Here is a 24,565-nt window from a genome sequence, read left to right as displayed (position 1 = left end):
TCTTAGAACGGAGAAGTGTTGGATTACAGTTTCTGAAGTGCTTCCATATAAGCTCTCTCATTTGAGCCTCACACTCTTTTTTGTCCCCATGTCAGGGAGGGGAAATGACTTCCCCCAGTTTATAGAAGAGAAAACCGAAGCCTGAGAGCAGAGGGGAATTGCTGAGGTCACACGTGGAGTTAGTGCCAGAGGCTGACTCAAATCCTGCGTTCGGGATTCCCAGAGCTGGTGCCTGTTTCCTGCCTGTGTCTTTCTCCCAAGTACTGTGATGTGTCTCAGCGTTGTGGTTTAGAAAGCGGCTGCTTGAGTCAGACTGACATGGGTTCCAATCTGGCACACACACACACACACACACACACACACGCACCCCGTCCCCTTCTCAGCCAGGTGATTTTGGGCAGGTCACTAACCCCTCTGAGCTTCAGTTTCCTCCTCTGTACAGTGAGTATTATATAATAGTGGCATTTAATGGGTGCTCACTTTGTGCCAGGCAGTCTGCTGAGAACGTCACAGCATTAAGTCCTCACCAATTATTATGAGGTAGACGTCGTTATTATTCCTATTTTGTGTATATCTACATACGCATTTATGCTATAAATAATACTTACCTCATCAAGTTGCTGTGAGGAGTAATGGATGTAAAGTGATAGGTCAGTGCACGGCACTGAGTTGTGGCTGTTGTGTAGATGTTATGGATACAGCTGAGAAGAAAAAGTAAAAAATTTTGTCTTCAGGGGACCTTGCGTTCTTGGCGTGGGGGGAAGCCAGACAATAAAGAAAACAGTTAAAATGTAAAGTTAGATATTGGATAGCACTAATTGCTCTGGAGAAAACGTCAGGGATGCAGGAGGAGGAGTATTTGGGGGACGGTTGTGAAGTTTAGATAGGATTACCAGGGAGACCTCACTGAAAATATGAGAGGAGGGAGCACGCAGTGCGGGCATCTGGGGGAGGAGCTTTCTAGCCCGAAGTTTCCACAGGTGTGAAGACCCTGAGGTGAGTGTGCGCCTGGCCTGTTTGATGAGCATCGAGGAAGCCAGTGTGGCTGAACAGTGAGACTGAGTGGAGACTGAGGGCCGAGAAGGTGGTGGGAAGGGGGCAGATCGTGCAGGGCCTGTGGGCCACCACAAACGCTTTGGCTTTACTCTGAGTGTATGGGACTCACTGGAGGGTCTGAGCAGAGGACGGATGGGATCTGAGTTCGATTTTAATAGGATCCTTTTAGCAATCATAGGGTGAGCGTGGATGCAGGGAAGACATGACTACAGTAGTCCAGGTGGGAGGTGAGTGGGGAGGAGGGGTCAGATCCCAGAGACAATTTTTCCCCCAACTACTTCTTTTTAAAATTTCAAACCCTGGGACCTCCCTGGTGGCGCAGTGGTTGAGAGTCCGCCTGCAGATGCAGGGGACACGGGTTCGTGCCCCGGTCCGGGAAGATCCCACATGCCGCAGAGCGGCTGGGCCCGTGAGCCATGGCCACTGAGCCTGCGTGTCTGGAGCCTGTGCTCCGCAACAGGAGAGGCCACAGCGGTGAGAGGCCTGAGTACCGCAAAAAAAAAAAAAAAGTTTCAAACCCTGAGAAAAGTTGAAAGAAAGAATGGTATGGTCATCAGGTATATGCCCTTCAACACCTAGTTCATCTCTTATTAGTCTTCAGCAGATCTGCTTTGTCTTCAACACCATATATGTATGCGTGTATGAATGTATATACACAATCTTTTTTTTTTCTGAACAATTTGAAAATAAGTTTTGGACATGCTTCTAAACTCCTAAATACTTCAGTCTGTATCTTCTAAGAACAAAGGCATTCTATATGACACAGAACCAGTGTCACACCTGAGAAATTTAACATTGATAACAATAATATTGATGACAATATTGTTTAATATACAGCTCATATCTAATATATAGCTCTTATTCTGGTCCCCCAAATGTCCTTTTAGCTGTTTATTGTTTTTAACCTAGGGTCAGCTCAAGGATCATGCACTGCATTTGATAATCATGCCTCTTTAGTGTCCTTTAATCTACAGCAGGCTGGGCAATCTGGCTCACTGCCTGTCTTTGTAAATAAAGTTTTATTGGGACACAGCCCTGCCCATTCGTTGTACATTGTCTGTGGATGCAGAGTCGGGTTTCCATGGCCCACAAATCTAAAATATTTGCTCTGTAGCCCGTAGCAGAAAAAGTTTGCTGGCCCTCCTCTATAACAGTATCCTTGTCCTTTCTTGTTTCTTGTGACATTGACATTGGAAAGGGTCCAAGCCAGTTGTCCCATAGTGTCCCGCAATCTGGGGTTTTCTGATTGCTTCCTCTGATTTGATTCACGTTGAGCATATTTGGCAGGAACACCACAGAACACCTAAGGACATCACCTCAGGGGGCTCCTGATGTCTGTTTGTTCCGTCATTTGTGGCGGTACCTTGGATCCCTTGGTTAAGGTGGTGACTGCTAAAAGAACCTTTCCTTTTCCCCTTAGTAATGAATAAGCAGTAGATTTGTTTGAAAGGTAGTGGCGGCAGGATTTCCTGTGGATTGGGTGTGACAGGCCGACTGGAAGAGGGGCAGGCTGGATGGAAAGTACCAGGGGCTCAGTGGGGGACAGGTTTGGTTGGAGATGCTTTTCGACGTTGGTATGCCCTGACTTCTCATATTCACACTTTTTATTTTTAATTAATTAATTTATTTAAAATTTTTTATTTTATTTTTGGCTGCGTTGGGTCTTTGTTGCTGTGCGCGGGCTTTCTCTAGTTGCGGTGAGCGGGGGCTACTCTTCGTTGCAGTGGGCAGGCCTCTCGTTGCGGTGGCTTCTCCTGTTGAGGAGCATGGGCTCTAGGCACACAGGCTTCAGTAGTTGTGGCATGTGGGATCAGTAGTTGTGGCTCATGGGCTCTAGAGCGCAGGCTCAGTAGTTGTGTTCCTCCGCAGCATGTGGGATCTTCCTGGACCAGGGCTCGAACCCATGTCTCCTGCATTGGCAGGCGGATTCTTAACCACTGTGCCACCAGGGAAGTCCCTGGCTAAGGTTCTTTTGACACAGTAGGGTAGACCTAGCTGTCGGTCTCCTCACAATAGGGGCCGGAGGGGTAGGTGTTTCTGCCTGGGAAAGAACAGTAAATGCAAGAAGCATAAATCATCGATGATGCACTGTGTCGGGGAGACAAAGATATTTTTCAACAAAGATTTCTGGGGGAGAGAAAATAAAAGAGGTTGGTGATGCCAGGAAGGTTGGGGCCACTCATGCGAAGTGCACTGCTGATGCTGCCAGGGGAACTGTGGGAGGTCTCTGGGCAGTGGGAAAATTGCAGTTGGTTTCCGCTTATTCCTTTGGAGAACACTGGTCATTTTTCCAGTTTGCTACTCTGGTAGGCAGAATAACGGCCCCCCCAAAGATGCCCACATCTTAATCCCAGGAACCTGTTGAATGTGTTGCCTTACACAACAAAGGGGACGTTACAGATGTGATTGACTCAGGTATTTGGTGATTGGGAGAGTAGCCTGGGTCATGCAGGTGGGTCCAGTGTAATCACAAGGGTCCTTATAGGTGAAAGAGGGAGACAGGAAAGGGACCAATTTGAAGCTGCTACCCTGCTGGCCTCGAAGATAGAGGAGGGACCGTGAGCTCAGGAATGCAGGCGGCCTCTAGAAGCTGGAAAAGGCAGGGGAACACATTCTCCCCTAGAGCCTCCAGAAAGGAACTCTCGCCTGCTGACACCTAGAGTTTAGGCTACTGAGAACCGTTTTGGACTCCTGACCTCTGGAACTGTAGAGAATAACTGTGTGTTGTTTTAAACCACTGCATTTGTGGTCATTTATTACAGAAGCAATAGGAAACTAATATGCCACACGATTCATTCAGGCTGCTGGGATAATTTTTTCAGAAGAGTTTAGCTCTGTGGTCATTCTTAAAAGTTTTGGCTTTGGAGTTGGTTTCAGTTTTGCTACAAAGCAATCTGACCTACAGTTTAAGGACTTTACACAGTGACCATTTTTCTCTCACAGTTTCATGGCTTGACTGGGCCAGCTGGGCCTCGGCCAGTCTTGCTAGGTAGTCTCTCAGGGGGTTTCAGTCAGAGGGTGGCTGGGCCTGGAGTCATCAGGAGGCTCTACTGGGATCTTGGAATGGCCAGTTCCTTCTCTCCGTCTCAGTGTTGTCTCAGGACCTCTGTTCTCCACGTGATTTCGCCTCTCATGGTCACTCAGGGCCCCCAGGAGCTAGATTTCCATGAGGGAAGAAGCAGAAGCCGCAGGCCTTTTAAGGGCAGGGCCTGGATCCACACAGCATCACTTCCAGAACACGCTATCAGTCCAAGCAGCTCTGGCACAGACCAGAGTGAGTGTGAGAGGGGACCGCACAGGGCGTGATGCAGACAGTCACCAGAAGCAGTTTGCCACAGAGTCGATACTCTTGGCTCAGCATCTTGGAGCCGCTAATGAGCTGTGTGACTTTGGGCAAGAAGCTCGACCTCTCTGAGACTCCAAATCCATGTTCATCAAATGAGGGTGATGATAGAACTCACCTCCCAGGATTCTTGTGGGGATCCAAGAGCCAGTGGATATCAAGGCCTGGCCCAGAGCATGTGCATCTGGTCTTTAGTGCTGGCTGTGATAATCTGTTCTTAGCATATGTGGGCATTACTGTCCAGAGGCTGAAAACCCTGCTTCCAGATAAAGGCTTCCTGCACTCAGCTTTCCGCTTTGCCGTTTGCTGTGCGTCCCGCGCAAGTCACCCCGCCTTTCTGTACCTCGGTTTCCTCCTCTGCACGGTATAGCACTCACCTCATAGGTCTGATGGGAGCGTCTGTTGCGTGCGTGAGTACCCTCAGCGCAGGCCTGGCACGTTCTAAGTTCAGTGACTTAAAGTGAACTCAGTAACTTAGTGGGGCAGAGTGGTCAAGAACCCGGCCTCTGGAGCTGAGCTGCCTACATGTTAATCCCAGTTCTGCCATTTTCTATGTGGCCCTGGGGCAGTTTTTTTTTTTAAATTAATTTATTTATTTTTGGCTGCATTGGGTCTTTGTTGCTGTGTGCGGGCTTTCTCTAGTTGTGGCGAGCTGGGGCTACTCTTCGTTGTGGTGTGCGGGCTTCTCATTGCGGTGGCTTCTGTTGTTGTGGAGCACAGGCTCTAGGCACGTGGGCTCCAGAGTGCAGGCTCAGTAGTTGCAGTAGTTGTGGCGCACAGGCTTAGTTGCTCCGCGGCATGTGGGATCTTCCTGGACCAGGGCTCGAACCCGTGTCGCGTGCATTGGCAGGAGGATTCTTAACCACTGCGCCACCAGGGAAGTCCCTTCCGGGGCAAGTTATTTAACTTCTCTGGTTAAATTGTATCTGTAAATTATATCATTATAACTCATATTCCATGAGTTAATATATCCATAAAGCATTAAACAGTGCCTGGCTCTTAAGTGCTGCATAATTGTTTGTTGAATATGTAGAGATATCAGGCACCATTATTATTTTGATCATCATCGTCATCTTAATACTAAACTTTCTAGTGCATTCCTTCTCTGGTGGCCTGTTGCAGCCAAGCAGTCAGTACTTCAGGCCTCTAGGTGGCGTTGGTCCCTCTTCCTCAGTCAGACCTCACAGGCTTACCACAAGCAGAAGGGTCTGGGCTCTCCCATGAACATTTCTAACTAGCGCGGGGCAATTATTATGTTTGTCTGGTCAGAAGCTGGGATTTGGAGTAAAGAAAAGTGAGAAAGGCAAAAGAGAGAGGGCAGTGTGGCTGAGTAGAGAGCCTCCTATGACCTAATGCTTCCTAAAATATTTAAAGCATCCTTTGAAATGCATGGTTGTACCTGCAATGAAGAAAAGGGACTCCTCCCAGAGCAAGGAGAAAGCGAGAGCAAAGAGCCAAGGAGGGGAGGGAGCGCTGAAGCCTCCTGGTGCTCTGGGGACATTGACAGATTCACATGGCCTTGGGGACAGAGGACCACCTTGTGAATAGCCAGGTCCTGGGGAAGGTACCCCTCAGGGGAAGTGTGAACTAAAAAAAATCCCATCCTGCAAAGGCACACAGCCTTACATCTAGGTAGAGACTGAAAAAATTTTCCTCTGAGAATTGACTGTCCCTCATGTGGGTTTTAGGCTTCAATTATACTCTTTGGAAGGTCCTGGAAACAGTAGGCTGAGAATGAACCCGGATCTGTGTGCCCCTAAGTACCTGGCCAGGACAAACATAAACCCTCCCTGGAGGAGCCCCACCCTCTGCCTGGGCCTTGGAGAATTCAGGTAGAGTTCCGGCACATATGAGCTCATGATAAAAAAAATTATGTGCCGTACAGAGAAGCAGGCACCATGATCGAGAGTCAGCAGACACAAAATATGGCAGGTCAAGACCCGCAAACAAACAAACAAACAAACAGACAAAAAAGACCCGCAAACATTGTGGATGTGGGAATGATCAGATACGGATATAAAATAGCTCTGTTTATATATGAAAAGGATAAAATAGGACAGATATAAAAACATGAATGAGTACAATCAAAAATCACCAGGAAGTTGCAAAAAGAGCTAAATAGAACTTCGAGAAGTGACAGATACAATTGAAGTTCAGAGCTCCACAGAACTAAAGAAACACCAGACTAAATATAGCTGCTAAGAGGATTGGTGAGCTGAAAGGTAGATGCCCTGAAGGGAAAAATGTGAGCTTTGTGGCGTGCTCCCCTCAGCTGCCCAGGATCCTGATTGGTCCACCTGGGGAAGGAAGGGCTGGACACTTTATTTTTTAATCTATTTTTTATTCTTTTGGCTGTGCCACTCAACATGAAGGATCTTCCCCATCCAGGGATCAAACCCGTGCCCCCTGCGTTGGGAGCATGGAGTCTTAACAACGGGACCGCCAGGGAAGTCAGGGACTTTTTTTTTTTTTTTTAATTTATTCGGCTGTGTTGGGTCTTAGTTGTGGCACGCGGGCTCTTCATTGGGGTGCACGGGCTTCTCTCTAGTTGTGGTGTGCGGGCTCCAGAGTGCATGGGCTTAGTTGTACCGCGGCCTGTGGGATCTTAGTTCCCTGACCAGGAATAGAGCCCGTGTCCCCTGCATTGGAAGGCGGATTCTTAACCACTGGACCACCAGGGAAGTCCCCATTTTTATTTTCAGTATTTTCCAGACAGGATCCGCGTGTGCATGAGCGCTTGAAAACCACTTCCCTGGAGTCTATTTATAATCTCCAGAGTACCACATCAGTTATGTTACATGACAGCGGGCTGCTGTTGGTGACCTCCAAACAGTTTTATTATACTCTCCTATTAAGGAAAAGTTCTGACAACTCTCCCCTAGTATGAATGTGTGTGTGTGTGTGTGTGTGTGTGTGTGTGTGTGATATGAATGTGTATACATAGTTATTTAGGAGTCATGAATAGTACTGACATATATTACTGTGAATATATTATGTGCATTTAAAAACATTCAAAAATTGGAAGGGATGAAATTTTTTATTTTTTGAAGTTAATATTTTAATAATAAAATTTTTATTTTATATATTCATAGCCCTCCAAATGTTTTTGCTCTCACTAAAAATATTTTCTTATACAGGCATTGTTAATGCATTTGGAAACTCTCAGTGTAACCATCTTTTTTTTTTTTTTCTTTTGTGGTACGCGGGCCTCTCACTGTTGTGGCCTCTCCCATTGCAGAGCCCCGGCTCCGGACGCGCAGGCTCAGCGGCCATGGCTCACGGGCCCAGCCGCTCCGCAGCACTTGGGATCCTCCTGGACCGGGGCACGAACCCGTGTCCCCTGCATCTGCAGGGGGACTCTCAACCACTGCGCCACCAGGGAAGCCCTGTAACCGTCTTTGAGAGTCATTTTGACATTCTTTGTGCATGGCTGGCTGTCACAGCTGGCAAAGTCCTAACTGAGGTACAGACCAAATGAGAGAAGTGTGCCGTCAGCTGAATTTAATCCCCCTGCTCAGCTTTCATTCCCACCCTTCATATGCAGAGGTGTTTGTTGGAATTTTCTCGTGCTGGCCTTGGTAAATCTTCCGTCCTTAGTTTCTGAGCAGGACTCTTTAAGAAGCCCTGGTGTGAGGACTTGATTTGCAACCTGAGAATGTCCCCGGGAATCAATTTGCCCAGGCTGCAATGCGCTTAATGGACAGGAGAGGGCGCCCGTGTCAGTCCTTTAGCCTTTAGGTCCAGCGCCTGAGGATGCTGGCACCTGCGGCTGAGGGGCACTAGAGGGCTTCTCTGTAGTCCATCTGGGTGTGTCTCCGTATGCCTAGTAAAGCTTAATTTCTTCTTATTTTCACCCTCTCCTTCCTTTCTCCTCTTCTTCTTTCCCTTCTCTTCTCTTTCTTCAAAGTTGATATTTTCTTCCTATGCTCCAGAGAAACACCTTGTTCACCCTTCTTTGTTCACCTGTCCTTGAGACTCCTTGGTCTACGCCAATGTTCTCGGCCTCCCAGGATGTGCTTCTGTCTCTAACTAGGGTCTTACCCCTTGTTTCTAATTTTTGGTTCCTCCTTTGTTCCTGCTGTCCTGGCTCCAGCTGACCCCACCTCAGACCACTGAGCCTCCACATAGCTGGTGATTTCTTCAGAGCCCCCCACTCCCCCTCTTTCCTCAGTGATCTTCCGGCTTCCAGACCCACCTCGGTCCTGCCTTTGATGAGCACACAGCCACAGCAGCTACCTTCCACTGAAGGCCTAGTGTGTGCTGAATTCTGTGCTGCGTGTGTTGCCATTTTTCTCTCTTTTCTTTTTAAAATTGAATCAAATTTTAATTTTATTTTGGGGTTTTAGGGTTTTTTTCCTCTGAAGTTTTTTTTGGGGACTTACTAAATTTACAAAAGTAATATATGCTTATTGTGAACGAAAGAACAAGACACAAATCAGTTTGTGCTCCTCTGTGATTAATCGAAAACCCAGCCAATAAATCGTACCCAAATCTTAAGTCTAAGGGATGTTTATTGTTGGTGGAGGAAGGTGGCTTTGTGGTTGTTTGGTGGCTTGGTGATGTTATTAGGGACCTGAGGACTCTTTCTGTCTCTACCATCTTGGTGTTCAGGCAGTAACTCCCCTCAAGGCCTCAAAGAGGCTACTGGAGCTCCAGGCATCGTACCTTTATACTGCAGTGTCCAAAGGGAGAAAGTGTGTGTGTGTGTGTGCGCACGCGCACGCGTTTATATGTGGGACGGGGGTTCTAGGGAAATGAGAGAAAGCTCTTCAAGGAGAATAATATTCTCCCAGAAGCCCCCAGGGGACTCCCCTCACTGCTAATTGGCCAGAATTTAGTTACATACCATCCCTTGCTATATGGGAGGGCAGGGTGGTGGATGAATATAGCGTCTAGACTAATGGCAGGAGAGGATGGAGTTAATAAGACAGTACAGATGATATAAAGTAGTATTAATAGTAATGAGCACTAAGGTTGTTGTAGTCTTTCTGTATATTAATTTATTCCCCCCACACCCCGTGAGGTAGATTGCCATCCCTAACATACTTACAGATGAAGAAACTGAGCAGAGCTGTTGGGTGGCCTGCCTGAGGGCACACAGGTGCTGAGGGGTAGAGCTAGGACCAGGCGGTCTGGTTTTACTTCGCACTCCCCGTGCTCAGCCCCATCCCCAGTCTCTGCAGGCAGCCATGCCGAATCTCCCACTAGACAGTTAATTCATGTACAAGCCTTGAATGCACCAACATCCCTGCCAGCCAGGGGTTATGATCCCCATTTTGAAAAAGAGGAAGTGGGGGTGCGGAGAGGTTGAGAAGCTTCCCCAAGCTCACACAGCGTGTAAGTAGCAGGGCCAGAACTTGAATCCAGGAACACCCGACTCTAGAGCGCACTAAGCTCTTAGCCTCGTTAGCTGCTTCCCTTGTGCCTCTCTTTTTTTTTTTTTTAATTTATACTGGATGTTTATTTATTGGAGTATAGTCGCTTTACAATGTTGTGTTTGTTTCTACTCTACAGCAAAGTGAATCAGCTATACGTATACATATATCCCCTCTTTTTTGGATTTCCTTCCCATTTAGGTCACCGCAGAGCATTGAGTAGGGTTCCCTGTGCTCTACAGAAGGTTCTCATGAGTTGTCTATTTTATACATAATAGCAATAGTGTATATGTGTCAATTCCCATCTCCCAATTCATCCCGCCCCCCGTTCCCCCTTGGTATCCATACGTTTGTTCTCTACATCTGTGTCTCTATTTCCACTTTGCAGATAAGATCATCTATACCCTTGTGCCTCTTAAATCCCCACAGATGCCTTCTGTACTAAGTTGCACAGAGTCTCCAGATATGGGCAGGGAGTAGAAGCGGGATTATTTTCTGGGACAAGGGCTTGCTTCAGTCCATTAAGCGGCTGTATGATTGACTCATTCAAAAAATCTTAATTTAGTGCCTGCTGTCTGCTAGGAACTATCCTAGGAGGTATGACTAACAACACAAAAGACGCTCCTCTCATGGAGCTCACATTTGAAAGTATTAGTTACCTGTGTAGTGACTCCAGGGCACAGAGAGGTCCTTCTTCCCAGGGTGAATCTCAGTGGTCCAGCTTGGGTCACATCCCCATCCCCGAGCCAGTCACTATGGGCTGGGAATGCCGTGCTCTGATTGGTCAGTCTGAAGGATTGGGGTAACCCCTGCGAAATCCTTTGGACCCAGAGTGCGGCAGATGGGATCCCCGCACTGAGAGACAGAACCAATCATGTTTCCTCTGGTGACTGGCGGGCTGCGCAGCACTGCTGTCTCTGGGCAGTCATGGAGGATGGGACCAGGTTCACCAGAGGAGGCTCCCGCCCTGTTTGTAGCAGCGCAAGTCTGTTAACACCTGGAGCATGGTTGGGGCCAGCTTTCAACGGGCTGGAACCCATCCAGGAAAGGGCAGCCAGCACAGGGACTGGCTCGAAGCTGTGTTTACTCTGAATAGTAATTTCGTAACTGATGACAATAGTTTTTATTTATTATGCTTTCTGTGATCTCAACAAAATATATGAACCACCTTATTAGGGAGTTTATATGATCGTCCTGGTTGTATGAGTGGGGAAATAGCCCAGAGACCAGCAAGTTCCCTGAGGCAACACTGAATAAGAAATCAAGCCTACTGGCTCCCAAGCTCCTCCTCTTACATTTAGTTGTTAATATTTGACTTTTTGCGTATTATTTATTGAAGTACCGTATCTATACAGTATAATACTAAAGTTTAATAAAGATCTGTAGTTTAATGAGTATTAACAAACGCATATGCCCGTATAACCAACATTCAAGATATAAAACATTTCTGTCACCCTGGGAGAAGTTCCTTCCTTTGCCGTTCTGTCATCCTGTATGACTTCTCTCACTATAGATTAGTTTTACCTGTTGTTAAACTTTGTATAAACGGAATCATGCAGTATGAACCTTATGTCTAGCTTTTGTTCACAAGATGCTTTTGAGATATTTCCTTGTTGCTGCATGTATCAGTGGTTCATTTCTTTTATTGCTTTTAGTGCATATTCTTTTCTTTTATTCCAATACATATATGAATATCCTACACTTTGTTTATCCATTCTCTTAATCATTTGGGTTTCCACTTTTTTTGGTTATTACAAGTAAAACTGCTGTGAACACTCTTGTACAAGTCTTTATGTAGACATATGCTTTTATTTCTCTTGATTCAGTACATCGGAGTAAAATTTCTGAGTTATATGGTAAAGGTGTGTTTAATCTTATAAGAAACTACCAACGAGTTTTATAGAGTGGTTCCAGTTACTCTGCATCCTTGCCAATATTTAGTGTTTTCACGGTTAATTTTAGCTCTTACAGTTGGCGTAAAATGGCAACTCATTTGCTTTTTCCCTGGGGAATGGTAATACTGAGTACTTTTTCGTGTGACAATAAATAAACATTTGTTACCTCACACAGTCCCTGAGAATTAGGCATTTAGGAGTGGCCCAGTGAGTGGCTTTGTCTCAGAGTCTCTCAGAATGAAGGCTCACCTGGCACTGGAGGATCCGCTTCCAAGGTGACTCACTCACCTAGCTGTTGGTAGAAGATCTCAGTTCTTCACTGGCTGTTGACTCAGTTGCTTTCCACATGGACCTCTCCTTAGGGCTACCCATGACCTAGCAGCTGGCTTCCCTCAAAGAGAGTAATCCAAAAGTGAAAGGGACCGAGACTGAAGAAGCAGTGTCTTTATAATGTCATTTGGGAATTGACATACTACCACTTCTGATCACATTGTGTTGATCATACAGGCCAACCCTGGTACACTGTGGGAAGGGACTATACAGAGGTGTAAGTACCAGGAGACAGGGATTGTTGGGGGCCATCTTGGAGGTTGGCTACCGTAATTCTACTACTATCATGAGCTGAAATGATCGATTTTTTTCTTAAAGAATATTAAACCAATCTTATATTCTTGTATAAACCCCACTTGGTCATGGTGTAGTATCCTTTTAATATATGCTGACTTTGATTTGCTAATATTTTCCAAAAGATTTTTGTATCTGTAGTCATGAGTGATATAGCCTGTAATTTTTTTTCTCGTAATGTTTTTCTCAGGTTTTAATATCACGGTTTGGCTGACCTCATAAAACAATTGGGAGAATGTTCCCTCATTTTCTATTTTCTATAAGATTTTGTGTAAAATTGGAATTATTTCTTCCTTAAATATTTGATATAAATGTCCAGCTTGGCTTGTAGTTTTTTTTAAGGGAAGATTTTTAATAACTGATACAATTTCTGTAGTAGTTATAGGACTCTTCAGATTTTCTGTTCCTTCTTGTGTCAATTTCCATAAATTATGTTTTTCAAGATATATGTCACTTCATATAAGTTGTTGAATTTATTCGGATAAAGTTGTGCATCATGTTCCTTTGGTATCCTTGTAATATTTGTAGCATCTCTAGTGATGTCTCCTCTGTCATTCCTGATAGTGATAATTTATGTTTGCTTTTTTCTTTATTCTTGAATACTAATCCTGCTAGTGGTTTATCAAAGTATGTTTCAAAGAATCACCTTTTAGCTGTGTTATTTTACTTTTATTTTTCTGTTTCCTATTTCATTGATTTCCACTCTTATCCTTATTATTTTTTTCTATTTACTTTGTGTTTAACTTGCTCTTTTTTTAGTTAGATAGAATCTTAGATTAATTGCTTTTTCAATCTTTCTTCTTTTCTTTTTTCTTAATTTTATTTTATTTATTTATTTTTTGGTACGTGGGCCTCTCAGTGTTGTGGCCTCTCCCGTTGCAGAGTACAGGCTCCGGACGTGCAGGCTCAGCAGCCATGGCCCACGGGCCCAGCTGCTACTGCGGCATGTGGGATCCTCCTGGACCGGGGCACGAACCCGTGTCCCCTGCATCAGCAGGCAGACTCTCAACCACTGCGCCACCAGGGAAGCCCCTTTCTTCTTTTCTTAATATAAGCACTTAAATATAAATTTCCCTCTAAGCACTACTTTAGTTGTGTTCCATAAAATTTGACACATTGTGTCTTTTTTTAAAATTTATTTATTTATTTATTTTTAGCTGTGTCGGGCCTTCGTTGCTGTGTGCGGGCTTTCTCTAGTTGTTGTGAGCGGGTCTACTCTTTGTTGTAGTGCGCGGGCTTCTCATGGCAGTGGCTTCTCGTTGCGGAGCATGGGCTCTAGGCACACGGGCTTCAGTAGTTGTGGCACGCGGGCTCAGCAGTTGTGGCGCACGGGCTTAGTCGCTCCGCGGCATGTGGGATCTTCCTGGACCAGGGCTCGAACCCATGTCTCCTGCATTGGCAGGCAGATTCTTACCACTGCGCCACCAGGGAAGTCCCACATTATGTCTTTATTGTCATTCAGTTCTGTATATTTTTTAGTTTCTCTTGTGATGTCTTCTTTGACCCCTGGGTTATTTAGAAGTGAGTTGTTTAGTTTCCAAACATTGGGGCCTTTTTAGATTTCTCACTGTTATGATTTCCAGTTTAGTTCCATCACGGTCAGTAATAATGCGTGTGGTAGAAAAATTCAGGTGGTGCAAAAGGAAATATGATGAAAAGTACATCCCTTCTTATCCCTATCAGCCTGCCTGTCTTCCTTCTTTTCTTTGTTCATTAAGAAAGATTTATCAGAGGCCTACTACTTGCCAAGCACTGGGGATACAGCTGTTTAAAAAGAGACCCATGTCTGTGCTGCCCTTTAGAGCTGAGGTTCTCCTGATAAGAGACAGATAGTAAATAAGAAAGTAAATAGGACTTCCCTGGTGGCGCAGTGGTTAAGAATCCGCCTGCCAATGCAGGGGACACGGGTTCCAGCCCTGGTCCAGGAAGATCCCACATGCCTCGGAGCAACTAAGCCCATGCGCCACAACTGCTGAGCCTGTGCTCTAGAGCCCACAGGCAACAACTACTGAGCCCGCGAGCCACAACTACGGAAGCTCGCACGCCTAGAGCCCATGCTCCGCAACAGGAGAAGCCACTGCAATGAGAAGCCCGCGCACTGCAACGAAGAGTAGCCCCTGCTCACCGCAACTAGAGAAAGTCCACGCACAGCTACGAAGACCCAACACAGCCCAAAATAAATAAATAAATGTATTTAAAAAAAGAAAAAAGAAAGTAAATATATTACATGTTAGATGGTACTAAGGGAAAAATGAAGCAGGAAAGAAGAAGGATTAGGTGTAATGGGAGAAGGTATTTGCTCTAATAGAGTGGGTTTAGGAAGCCTTCTCTGAGGAGGTGATTACAGAGACTTGAGTAAAATGAGGAAGTATGCATGTTTGGAGAGCAGTGTTTCAGGCATAAGGTACAGTAAGTGCAAAGGCCCTGAGGCTAGAGCATGCCTGCTGGGTTCCAGGAACAGTGAGGAGGCCTGTGTGGCTGGGGCAGAGGGTGATGGGAAGAGTGGAAGGTCAGAGGTTAGAAAGGAAACCACCAAAGGTCACTCCCCAGATACCCTCCAGAGGTGTTCTGTGCATAATCAGGTGTACTGTATGCATATGTGTAACTCACGTAAAAGGTTGTGTACTGTTCACCTCGTTTTGTGCCCTATTTTTTTCCTCTTTAACTATATAACCTTGAAAATTCATCCCACATTCTTTTTCGTAGCACTTGGTACTTAGTGTGATCGTACCAGGCCCCTGTTGGTGGACGTTTAGGTTATTTCTGGGTTATGCTCTCCCAAAGAATGCTGCCTTCAGTATTCCAGTCTATGTGGCACTTGGCAGGCAGCCTTCATGCTGTTGTACGTGAATCCACCCCAACTCCCCGCACTCCTGCAAGGAGAGTTTTAAGGGAATCCTTTCCAGAGCTCTAGCTTCACCTGACTTGCCTGAGGAATCTGCTGGGTTTCCTCCCTCCCTCCTTCTGTCCTCCCTTCTATCCTTCCTTCCTTCCTTCCTTCCCTCCCTTTCCGATGGTTCTGCTCCCAAGAAAAGAAATTATGGGAGAAGTGTGAAAACAAAGGCAAATCGCCTCTCCCTTCTTGGTGATGCATTGCCCCAGGTATAAAAACAACCAGCAGGGCTTCCCTGGTGGCGCAGTGGTTGAGAGTCGCCTGCCGATGGAGGGGACACGGGTTTGTGTCCCGGTCCGGGAAGATCCCACATGCCGCGGAGAGGCTGGGCCCGTGAGCCATGGCCGCTGAGCCTGGGCGTCCGGAGCCTGTGCTCCGCAACGGGAGAGGCCACAGCAGTGAGAGGCCCGCATACTGCAAAAAATAAATAAATAAATAATAAAAATTAAGGTTTGATTAAATATATTATCTTTAAAAAAAAGTCAAGGACAGCGAGGAATTAAGTTGCTGTATTATTTTTCAAAGAAAGTTGATTTCTGCTTATAAAAGTAACACCTGTTCAGTGCAGAAGACCTATCTTGCCTCTTTTCTGTGATGTTGGCGTGCTGTTGTATATACACATTCACGAGTACACACTTCTAGGAATTTCCCCCTCAGTGCTCCTTGAAACTCCTGTCTCTCAATATTTGTCAAGAAGGGGTGATGGGGCTTCCCTGGTGGCACAGTGGTTGGGAGTCCGCCTGCCGATGCAGGGGACACGGGTTCGTGTCCCGGTCCGGGAAGATCCCACATGCCGTGGAGCGGCTGGGCCCGTGAGCCATGGCCGCTGAGCCTGCGTGTCCGGAGCCTGTGCTCTGCAACGGGAGAGGCCGCAACAGTGAGAGGCCCGCGTACCACAAAAAAACCCCACAACTTTACAAGGGCAGTAACCGTTCTACCAAAAAGAGCTGACTCAAAACTTGGCAGGGAAAGGAGAAGGGAGATGCATGCAAGGCTGAGAATTCCAAAAAAGTTGAAATGATGAGGGGAGAGATCTCCCAAAAGACCCTGGAGTACACGGGAGGTCTGCACCACCACAGCAGTCTTTTCCCTTGGAGAGGATGGGGGAGGAGTCCTCACTTGGCTGCAAACTCTGGAGACTCAGTGCTGGGGCTCGGGATCAGGGCTCCCCAGAGAGCATCACAGGAAGGCGTCGCACCACTCTCACAGGCACCCGAAGCAGTCCCGGGACTGCTTGGCGTTGGCGCCGCGTGTGTCCTTCAGCCATTCCCGGAACAGGTATTCATCTTTCTTTAGCACCAGAAACCAGCCAAGAACCACATGGGCCTTGTCAAAGCCCCTTTCCTCCAGCTTCTTGCCCAGGACTTCGCCAGTGCCGGCTAGGCTTCCCACTGGCTTTTTCCCCATGGGCTCTGCCACGAAATCTCAGTGCTTTTGGGAGGTTGTCGTCTTTTAAATATTCTTTTTTTTTTTTTTTTTTTTTTTTCCGGTACGCGGGCCTCTCACTGTTGTGGCCTCTCCCGTTGCGGAGCACAGGCTCCGGATGCGCAGGCTCAGCGGCCATGGCTCACGGGCCCAGCCGCTCCGCGGCATGTGGGATCTTCCCGGACCGGGGCACGAACCCGTGTCCGCTGCATTGGCAGGCGGACTCTGAACCACTGCGCCACCAGGGAAGCCCTCTTTTTTTTTTAAATTTAATTTTATTTGGCCATACCACAAAGCATGCGCGATCTTAGTTCCCTGACCAAGGATCGAACCCGTGTGCCCTGCCTTGGGAGCGTGGAGTCTTAACCACTGGACCACCAGGGAAGTCCTGGGAAGTTGTCATCTTGTTCAGGCTTAATCCACAGCTCCAGTCCCCGTAACAGCTTCTTCCACCACCCGACTCTCCCACCGATACCTCAACCCACTCCGGATCCCTCTTATTTTCTTTCCTAGTTGTCCAGTTGTCCCGACAGCACTGATTGAATAAAGCGTCTTTTTATCACCAAGCTGATATGTTTTTATACCTCAGACTTTTCACTTTTGGTCTCATTCTTTCAACATATCTCCTATGAGCATCTTCTCTATACCTGTGCTGAGTGCTGGGGACACAGGGCTGAAACAAACCCTGTCCCTGCCTTGTTTTATTCATCCCTATCTCATCCATGCAACCAGCACTCCCCAGAATCTTCTCTGTGCTGGGTCCTGTGCTGAGCAGCGGTGGGGACACAGCCCTGCCCTCATGGGTCTCACAATTCAGAGGGGAGACAGGCCCTTCTCCAGACGATCCAGAGAGGTCAGTGGGTCAGTGCTGGGCTGGGAAAGCCTGGAGGGGAGCTTAGCCAGTCTGTGGGTTTGGGGAGGGCTTTTGGGAGAAGGGGATATAGCAGAGCTCAAGGAGAAGTGAGCCAAAGTGGAAAGACAGAGGCACAGGTAACAGCATGTGCAAGGGTCAAGGTGTGAACGAGGGGAATCAGAAGAGGCTGGTGGGGCTGAAAGGTAAACGGTGGGGCTGAAAGTGGCAAGAAGAGAGACTGGATGGCCATCCAAGGACAGACCACACAGGGCCATGTTAATACATTTGGACTTGATTCTGAAGGCAGCAGGGACAATATGTCATGATGACAAAAGAAATCAAGAACAGGGCTTCCCTGGTGGCGCAGTGGTTGAGAGTCCGCCTGCCGATGCAGGGGACACGGGTTCGTGCCCCGGTCTGGGAAGATCCCACGTGCCGCGGAGCGGCTGGGCCCGTGAGCCACGGCCGCTGAGCCTGCGCGTCTGGAGCCTGTGCTTCGCAACGGGAGAGGCCACAACAGTGAGAGGCCTGCATACCGCAAAAAATAAATAAATAATAAAAATTAAGGTTTGATTAAATATATTATCTTTAAAAAAAAAAGAAATCAAGGACAGCGAGGAATTAATTTGCTGTATTATTTTTCAAAGAAAGTTGATTTCTGCTTATAAAAGTAACACCTGTTCAGCGCAGAAGACCTGTCTTGCCTCTTTTCTGTGATGTTGGCGTACTGTTGTATATACACATTCATGGGTACACGCTTCTTCTAGGAATTTCCCCCTCAGTGCTCCTTGAAACTCCTGTCTCTCAATATTTGTCAGGAAGGGGTGATGACCTCACTCTGAACCCCTCCCTCAACTCTTCACAAGTGACAGAATTCTAAGCTGACGGTCAGATGCATAAAAGCTCCGGAAGTGTATAGCTTCAGCCTCAGCTAGATTCAGGAACTCAGACAATTCCTGGAAGGCGCAGTCCGATCCCTGGGCCCTGTGTTTCTCTGTGCTGTCTTTCTTTCTCAGGTAGTCTCTCCCTTTGGGGATCAGATGGCCTCAGTAGCTCCAGGTTCATAGCCCACTCACTAAGCAACACCAGAAGAAGGAGAGGAGCTCGTTCCTGAAATTCCGGGAAAAATCCCAGGGCTAAATGCCAGCATCTAAACATGGGGGTAGGATCGGTTTTACCTGAACAACATGAGGGAACATTGAGGGGAGGGCCTTCCTCAAAGGAGAGTCAGGGGAAGTTTCCAGAAAAAGAGAAGTGGCTGCTGGGCAGATACCCACTTCACCAGGGCTTTGGAGGGAGAGAGAGGAGGGGTCTCTGTGTTCCTGAAGAGAGGAGAGGGGGCCTGGGAGCCACGGGGATGTCCTTGGCCTAGATCTTTCCCATCTCCCTGGATTACCAAGGTCACAGCTGAGCAGAGCCCCTTTCTGTACCTCAGTGGAAGGTGTGACCTCACTCTCATCACCTCCAGCTAGGGCCACTGGGGTTGACTCTTGACCTCTGTGCATTGGCCACCAGCCCCAGGCAAGAGGGTCAGGCGTGTTTCCAGCGTGGCCCGCCCCCTGGGCTGTTCCTGGAGTCCCCCTGGTTCACCCTCTGCAGCTTCCTGTCAGGTTGGGGAGGAGTTCTGGATATCCTCAGCTTATCCCCGCTCTCAGAGGGACTGGTGCATGCCATCCTAGTCTGTCCTAGTTCAGCTGCCTGCACCCTGTCCCCCCCCCCCCCCCGACACACCCATGGTGCCTAGGTGCCTAGGTCTCCTCCCTGCTGGCTCTGTCAGTTGCCTCTCAGCCATCTGCTTCCGGCCTCTGGGCCTGCCCTGGCTTGCTCCCCTCCAGGCCACCCCTCCCTCTTCCCTCTGTTCTTGTGGCTTCTGGCTTCTTTCTGCCTGAATGCCATCTTAGTGGGGCTTGAGGGAAGAGCAGAGTATTTCATCTAAACAGGTTTGACCACAAATCCTGGGTCCAGGATTATTTGTTGAATTTTTGGAAAAAATTTTAATTATCTGTCTCATTTTTGGCTTTGTTTTTAAGTTCACATGGTTTCAGGTTCACAAGGGTATGTAGGAGAAATTCTCCCTCTACTTCTGTTCCCCAGGCACCCTGTTCTCCTCCACAGAGGCAACCACTGTTATCTTGAGTATTTTCCAGAAAAAAACAAAAAACAACTATGCATTTCCAAGTAGATGCTGATATGCAACGCGCCCCGCCCCCCCGCCCTTTTTTTTCCCCACGAATACAGCAAACAGTATACACCGTGCCGGTCCTCACTGCTTTTCACTGACCATGTTACATGTTATCCTGGAGAGAATTATCTATCAGCACATGAAAAACTTCCCTACTCTCTATCTCAGCTGCCGACAGAGTTATTGTAATTTATGAGACCGTAGATAGTCCTGTAGGGTCTTTCCTGGCGTTTTTATTGTTGTCATAAACTATGCTGCAGACCTAACGTGGCAGGCACGCCTTTCACACCTGCGTGACTGAAATCTCTCATCCATCCCCAGAAGCAGAATTGCTGACTCAGGGGTGTGCAGATTTCCACTGGCAGCCACGAATGTTCGCCAGGGTCCGTTTCCTCCCAGTCTTGCCACCTGGAGGTTATTTCTTTTCTTACCTTTTTACTTTGAGTTCAGTGTAGATTTACAGGAAAGTTGTAAAAATGGTACAGAGCTTCTGTAGACCTTTCCCTCAGCTTCCTTCCATGATAGCATCTTATGTAAACACAGTACAGGGAGCAAACGCAGGGAATGAACATGAGTGCTGGTAACGTAACCACGCACGTCATTCGCATTTCACCAGTTCTTCCACCAAAGTCCTTATTCTGTCCCAGGATCTCATCCTGTATCATGAATTAGTTGTCATGTCTCTGTAGTCCCCTTTAACCTATGATAGCTTCTCGGTCTGTCTTTGTCTTTCATGACCTTGACCCTTTTCTTTAAAAAAATAAATTTCTTTATTTCTTTCTTTATCTTTGGCTGCGTTGGGTCTTTGTTGCTTTGCGCGGGCTTTCTCTAGTTGTGGCGAGCAGAGGCTACTCTTTGTTGGGGCTTCTCATTGCGGTGGCTCCTCTTATTGCAGAGCATGGACTCTAGGTGCACGGTGTCCAGTAGTTGTGGCTCATGAGCTCTAGAGCGCAGGCTCAGTAGTTGTGGCGCACGGGCCTAGTTGCTCCGCGGCATGTGGGATCTTCCTGGACCAGGGCTCAAACCCCTGTCCCCTGCATTGGCAGGTGGATTCTTAACTACTGTGCCACCAGGGAAGCCCCTCCTCCTTCATTTCTGATTTTATTTGATTCCTCTCTCTTTTTTTGTTGTTGGTGAGTCTAGCTAAAGGTTTATCAATTTTGTTTATATTTTCAAAGAACCAGCTCTTGGTTTCATTGACCTTTTATATTGTCTTTTTAGTTTCTATTTGATTTATTTCTACTCTGATCTTTGTTATTTCCTTCCTTCTACTAACTTTGGGCTTCATTTGTCCTTTTTCTGGAAGTTAGGTTGTTTATTTGAGATTTTTTTTGTTTCTTGAGGTAGGTGTTTATCATGATGAACTTCCCTCTTAGAACTGCTTTTGCTGCATCCCATGAGGTTTGGTATGTTGTTATTTCATTTTCATTCATCTCATACTATTTTTCAAAATTTCTCTTCTGATCTCTTCATTGACCCATTGGTTGTGCAATACATTGTGTTTAATCTCGACATATTTGTGAATTTTCCAGTTTTCTTATAATTGATTTCTGGCTTCATATCAGTGGGGTCAGAAAAGATGCTTGCTATGATTTCAGTCTTCTTAAATTTGTTAAGGCTTGTTTTGTGGCCTAACTTATAATCTATACCGGAGAACATTCCATGTGCACTTGAGAAGAATGTCTATTCTGTGGCTTTTGGGTGGAATATTTGGCTTGGACAAGTCTTCTAAATGTATTTGTGTTTTAAAAATTACATTAATTACTAACGTTGTCAAAGGAGTATGAGTACTTAGTTTAAAGTCAAATATATCTATGATTTACGATAAGAAGAAGAAAACTGAACCTTTTCCACTTCAATTCCTGTTCCCCACAGGTAAACAGTTTAAATGTTTTAGCTGTTTTTTGGTATTTACCACCATATTTCTAAAGATTGTTTCCCCATTTTTAAATTTTATTTTATTTTTTTGGCCACGCTGCATGGCATGCAGGATCTTAGTTCCCTGACCAGGGCTCAAACCCACGCCCCCTGCAGTGGAAGCGTGGAGTCTTAACCACTGGACCACCAGGGAAGTCCCTGTTTCCCTATTTTTTATTACCTGTTGACTTCTTATTATGGAAGGTAAGGATTTAGTGCTTTTATTCTCCCCCTCCCATGTTTTAAAAAGCACTCCCCTCTCCATAGCTAACGCATTTAGCAGTTCAGTATTTAGCATGTCTGTCACAGCCCTTTCATCATCCCAGGCTACCTAAGTAGTAGGTATATAATAGGTAGTGTAGTTAGGATGACGCACTGCTCACATTTGAATGATGGCCCATATTAGGAACACGTTCCCTTTATTTTACAAGGAAGCAGCCATTGTGTGTATGAAGGTGTGTTTCCAGTATTGGGGGAGAGGCCCTTGGTCCTGTCTCGTGTCCTTAAACTCCCGAGGCGCCTGGCCTCTCTCCCCCCACAACCCCCGCCGGCCCTGTCCTTGTCTTACGAGCACAGTTTCCTGAGGAAACAGATACATTCCAGCCAAATGCAGTCTCATGTGCAGGAAGACACTTTCACAATATACACAGACCTCAGAAATATTGCCAGTTCTGTTCCGAGGCCACCACATAAAGCAAACCCCACAGTAAAGGGAACATCACAATAAGGCAGATGACGAATTTTTGAGTGTGGTGATGCGTAGAGCCAGGTGAGAGGGAGCCGCGCAAGGGGTCCACGGCTCCCTCCCAGGGACTTCCACAGATCAGCCCTGTCACTGAGTACCTGTTCTCTGCCCCATCCAGGGCTGGGGACACTGCAGCGACCAGCTCAGCCCAGATCCTGCCTTCGTGGGGCTCATAGTCCAGTTGGGGGGATAGACTTGTCACCACACACTGATGGCTCAGAGTGGTCAGAGCTAGGGTGGGGGGCTTCCCTGGTGGCGCAGTGGTTGAGGGTCCGCCTGCCGATGCAGGGGACGCGGGTTCGTGCCCCGGTCCAGGAAGATCCCACGTGCCGCGGAGCGGCTGGGCCCGTGAGCCATGGCCGCTGAGCCTGCGCGTCTGGAGCCTGTGCTCCGCAGAGGGAGAGGCCGCAACAGTGAGAGGCCCGCGTACCGCAAAAAAAAAAAAAAAGAAAAAAAAAAGCTAGGGCGGGGTTGCCCAGGAGTCTGGGGCTCAGGGAGGAGAGGATATCTGAGTTGGGATACTCTGTGATATGGAGGATGGATCAAAGGGACTGAGACTGGAGATACAGAGACCAGTGAGGAGGCTGAAAACTGTTCTGTGTAGCCCTAGGGCATAGAGCTTAGACCACTGGGTAGGACATATTTCCAGGAATAAAACTCTGCACAGGAGTCAGGAAGAGGATGCTAACATTTAACATTTATTAAATTGAGCAATTTCTCTTTTAGTCTTGCATTGCCATTCTCCCAGTCCTGCCAGTTGGGTATCCCCAGTTGACTGATGGGGAAACTGAGGTACAGCTTGCATATCCAGGAAGTGGCAGAGCCAAGATTTGAGTCCAGGTCTGTATGACTCCACAGGCCTTGCTGCCATTTGTTAAGCCTGGCCCTGAGTGCAAAGTTTCTGCGTGCACTCATTTAGTCTTTTCAGCAGTACTATCCTGTAGGAGGGAGGGTCCTTAGTTTGAAGATGAATGAAGGCTTAGAGAAGAATACGCCCTTGCCCGCAGCCAAATGGCCCAACTTGGACTCAGTGTCTGCTCCTCAAGTGCACAGGCAGAAGTGAAGGTAGCAGACCCATGCACCTACAGTCAATTAATCGAAGACAAAGGAGGCAAGAGCGTACAATGGAGAGCAAAACAGTCTCTTCAACAAGTGGTGCTGGGAAAACTGGAAGCCACACGTAGAACAGTCAGATTAGAACATTTCCTCACACCATGTACAAAAATAAATTCAAAATGGTTTAAAGACCTAAATGTACCACCTGAAACCGTAAAACTCCTAGAAGAAACACTCTTTGACATAAATCGTAACAACATTTTATTGGACCAGTCTCCTAAGGCAAAAGAAATAAAAGCAAAAGTAGGACTTCCCTGGTGGCGCAGTGGTTAAGAATCCACCTGCCAATGCAGGAGACGTGGGTTCAATCCCTGGCCCAGGAAGATCCCACAAGCTGTGGAGCAACTAAGCCCGTGTGCCACAACTACTGAGCCTGTGCTCTAGAGCCCATGAGCCACAACTGCTGAGCCTGCATGCCACAACTACTGAAGCCTGCACTCCTAGAGCCCGTGCTCTGGAACAAGAGAGGCCACCGCAATGAGAAGCCCACGCACCGCAACAAAGAGTAGCTCCCGCTCGCCGCAACTAGAGAAAGCCCACGCACGGCAATGAAGAACCAACGCAGCCAAAAATAAATAAATAAAGAAATTTTTAAAAAAGAAAATAAAGGCAAAAGTAAATAAATGGGGTCTAATTAAACTTAAAAGCTTTTGCTCAGCAAAAGAAAACACTGACGAAACCAAAAGACAACCTATGGAATGGGAGAAGGTATTTGCAAAACAATGCAACCGACAAGGGGTTAATATCCAAAATATATAAATGGCTCATACAACTCAATATTTTTTTTAAAAAACCCAATCCAATCAAAAAATAGGCAGAAGGCTTGAATAGACATTTTTCCAAGGAAGGCATACAAATGGTTAACAGGCACATGAAAAGATGCTCAGCGTCAGTAATTATTAGAGAAATGCAAATCAAAACCACAATGAAGTATCACCTCGCACCTGTCAGAATGGCTATCATTGTTTTATATATAAATTTATTTTATTTATTTATTTTTGGCTGCATTGATCTTTCGTTGCTGTGCACGGGCTTTCTCTAGTTGCTGCGAGAAAGGGCTGCTCTTTGTTGCAGTGCACGTGCTTCTCATTGCTGTGGCTTCTCTTGTTGCAAAGCACGAGCTCTAGGTGCGCGGGCTTCC

General features: G+C 46.9%; 2 protein-coding genes across 2 annotated transcripts in view; one reads left to right on the top strand and one right to left on the bottom strand.

Annotated features, from left to right (window-relative positions):
- LOC309976893 (optic atrophy 3 protein-like) overlaps window positions 1-24,565 on the top strand; it is a gene marked incomplete at both ends in the record, with an annotated part of 36,011 nt that overhangs the window by 1,583 nt on the left and 9,863 nt on the right. The window lies entirely within an intron of this gene.
- LOC309976761 (barrier-to-autointegration factor-like) lies at window positions 16,201-16,593 on the bottom strand (the record flags this gene model as incomplete). The annotated part of the gene is made up of 1 exon (XM_082862527.1): window positions 16,201-16,593. The coding sequence occupies one exon, from the start codon at window positions 16,591-16,593 to the stop codon at window positions 16,390-16,392; it is 204 nt and encodes a 67-aa protein (XP_082718653.1). The 3' UTR covers window positions 16,201-16,389.

The sequence above is a fragment of the Leucopleurus acutus genome (genome assembly GCF_964270905.1).
Source record: "Leucopleurus acutus genome assembly, chromosome: 20".
Classification (NCBI taxonomy): domain Eukaryota; kingdom Metazoa; phylum Chordata; class Mammalia; order Artiodactyla; family Delphinidae; genus Leucopleurus; species Leucopleurus acutus.
This window is presented reverse-complemented; position numbering and strand designations above follow the sequence as displayed.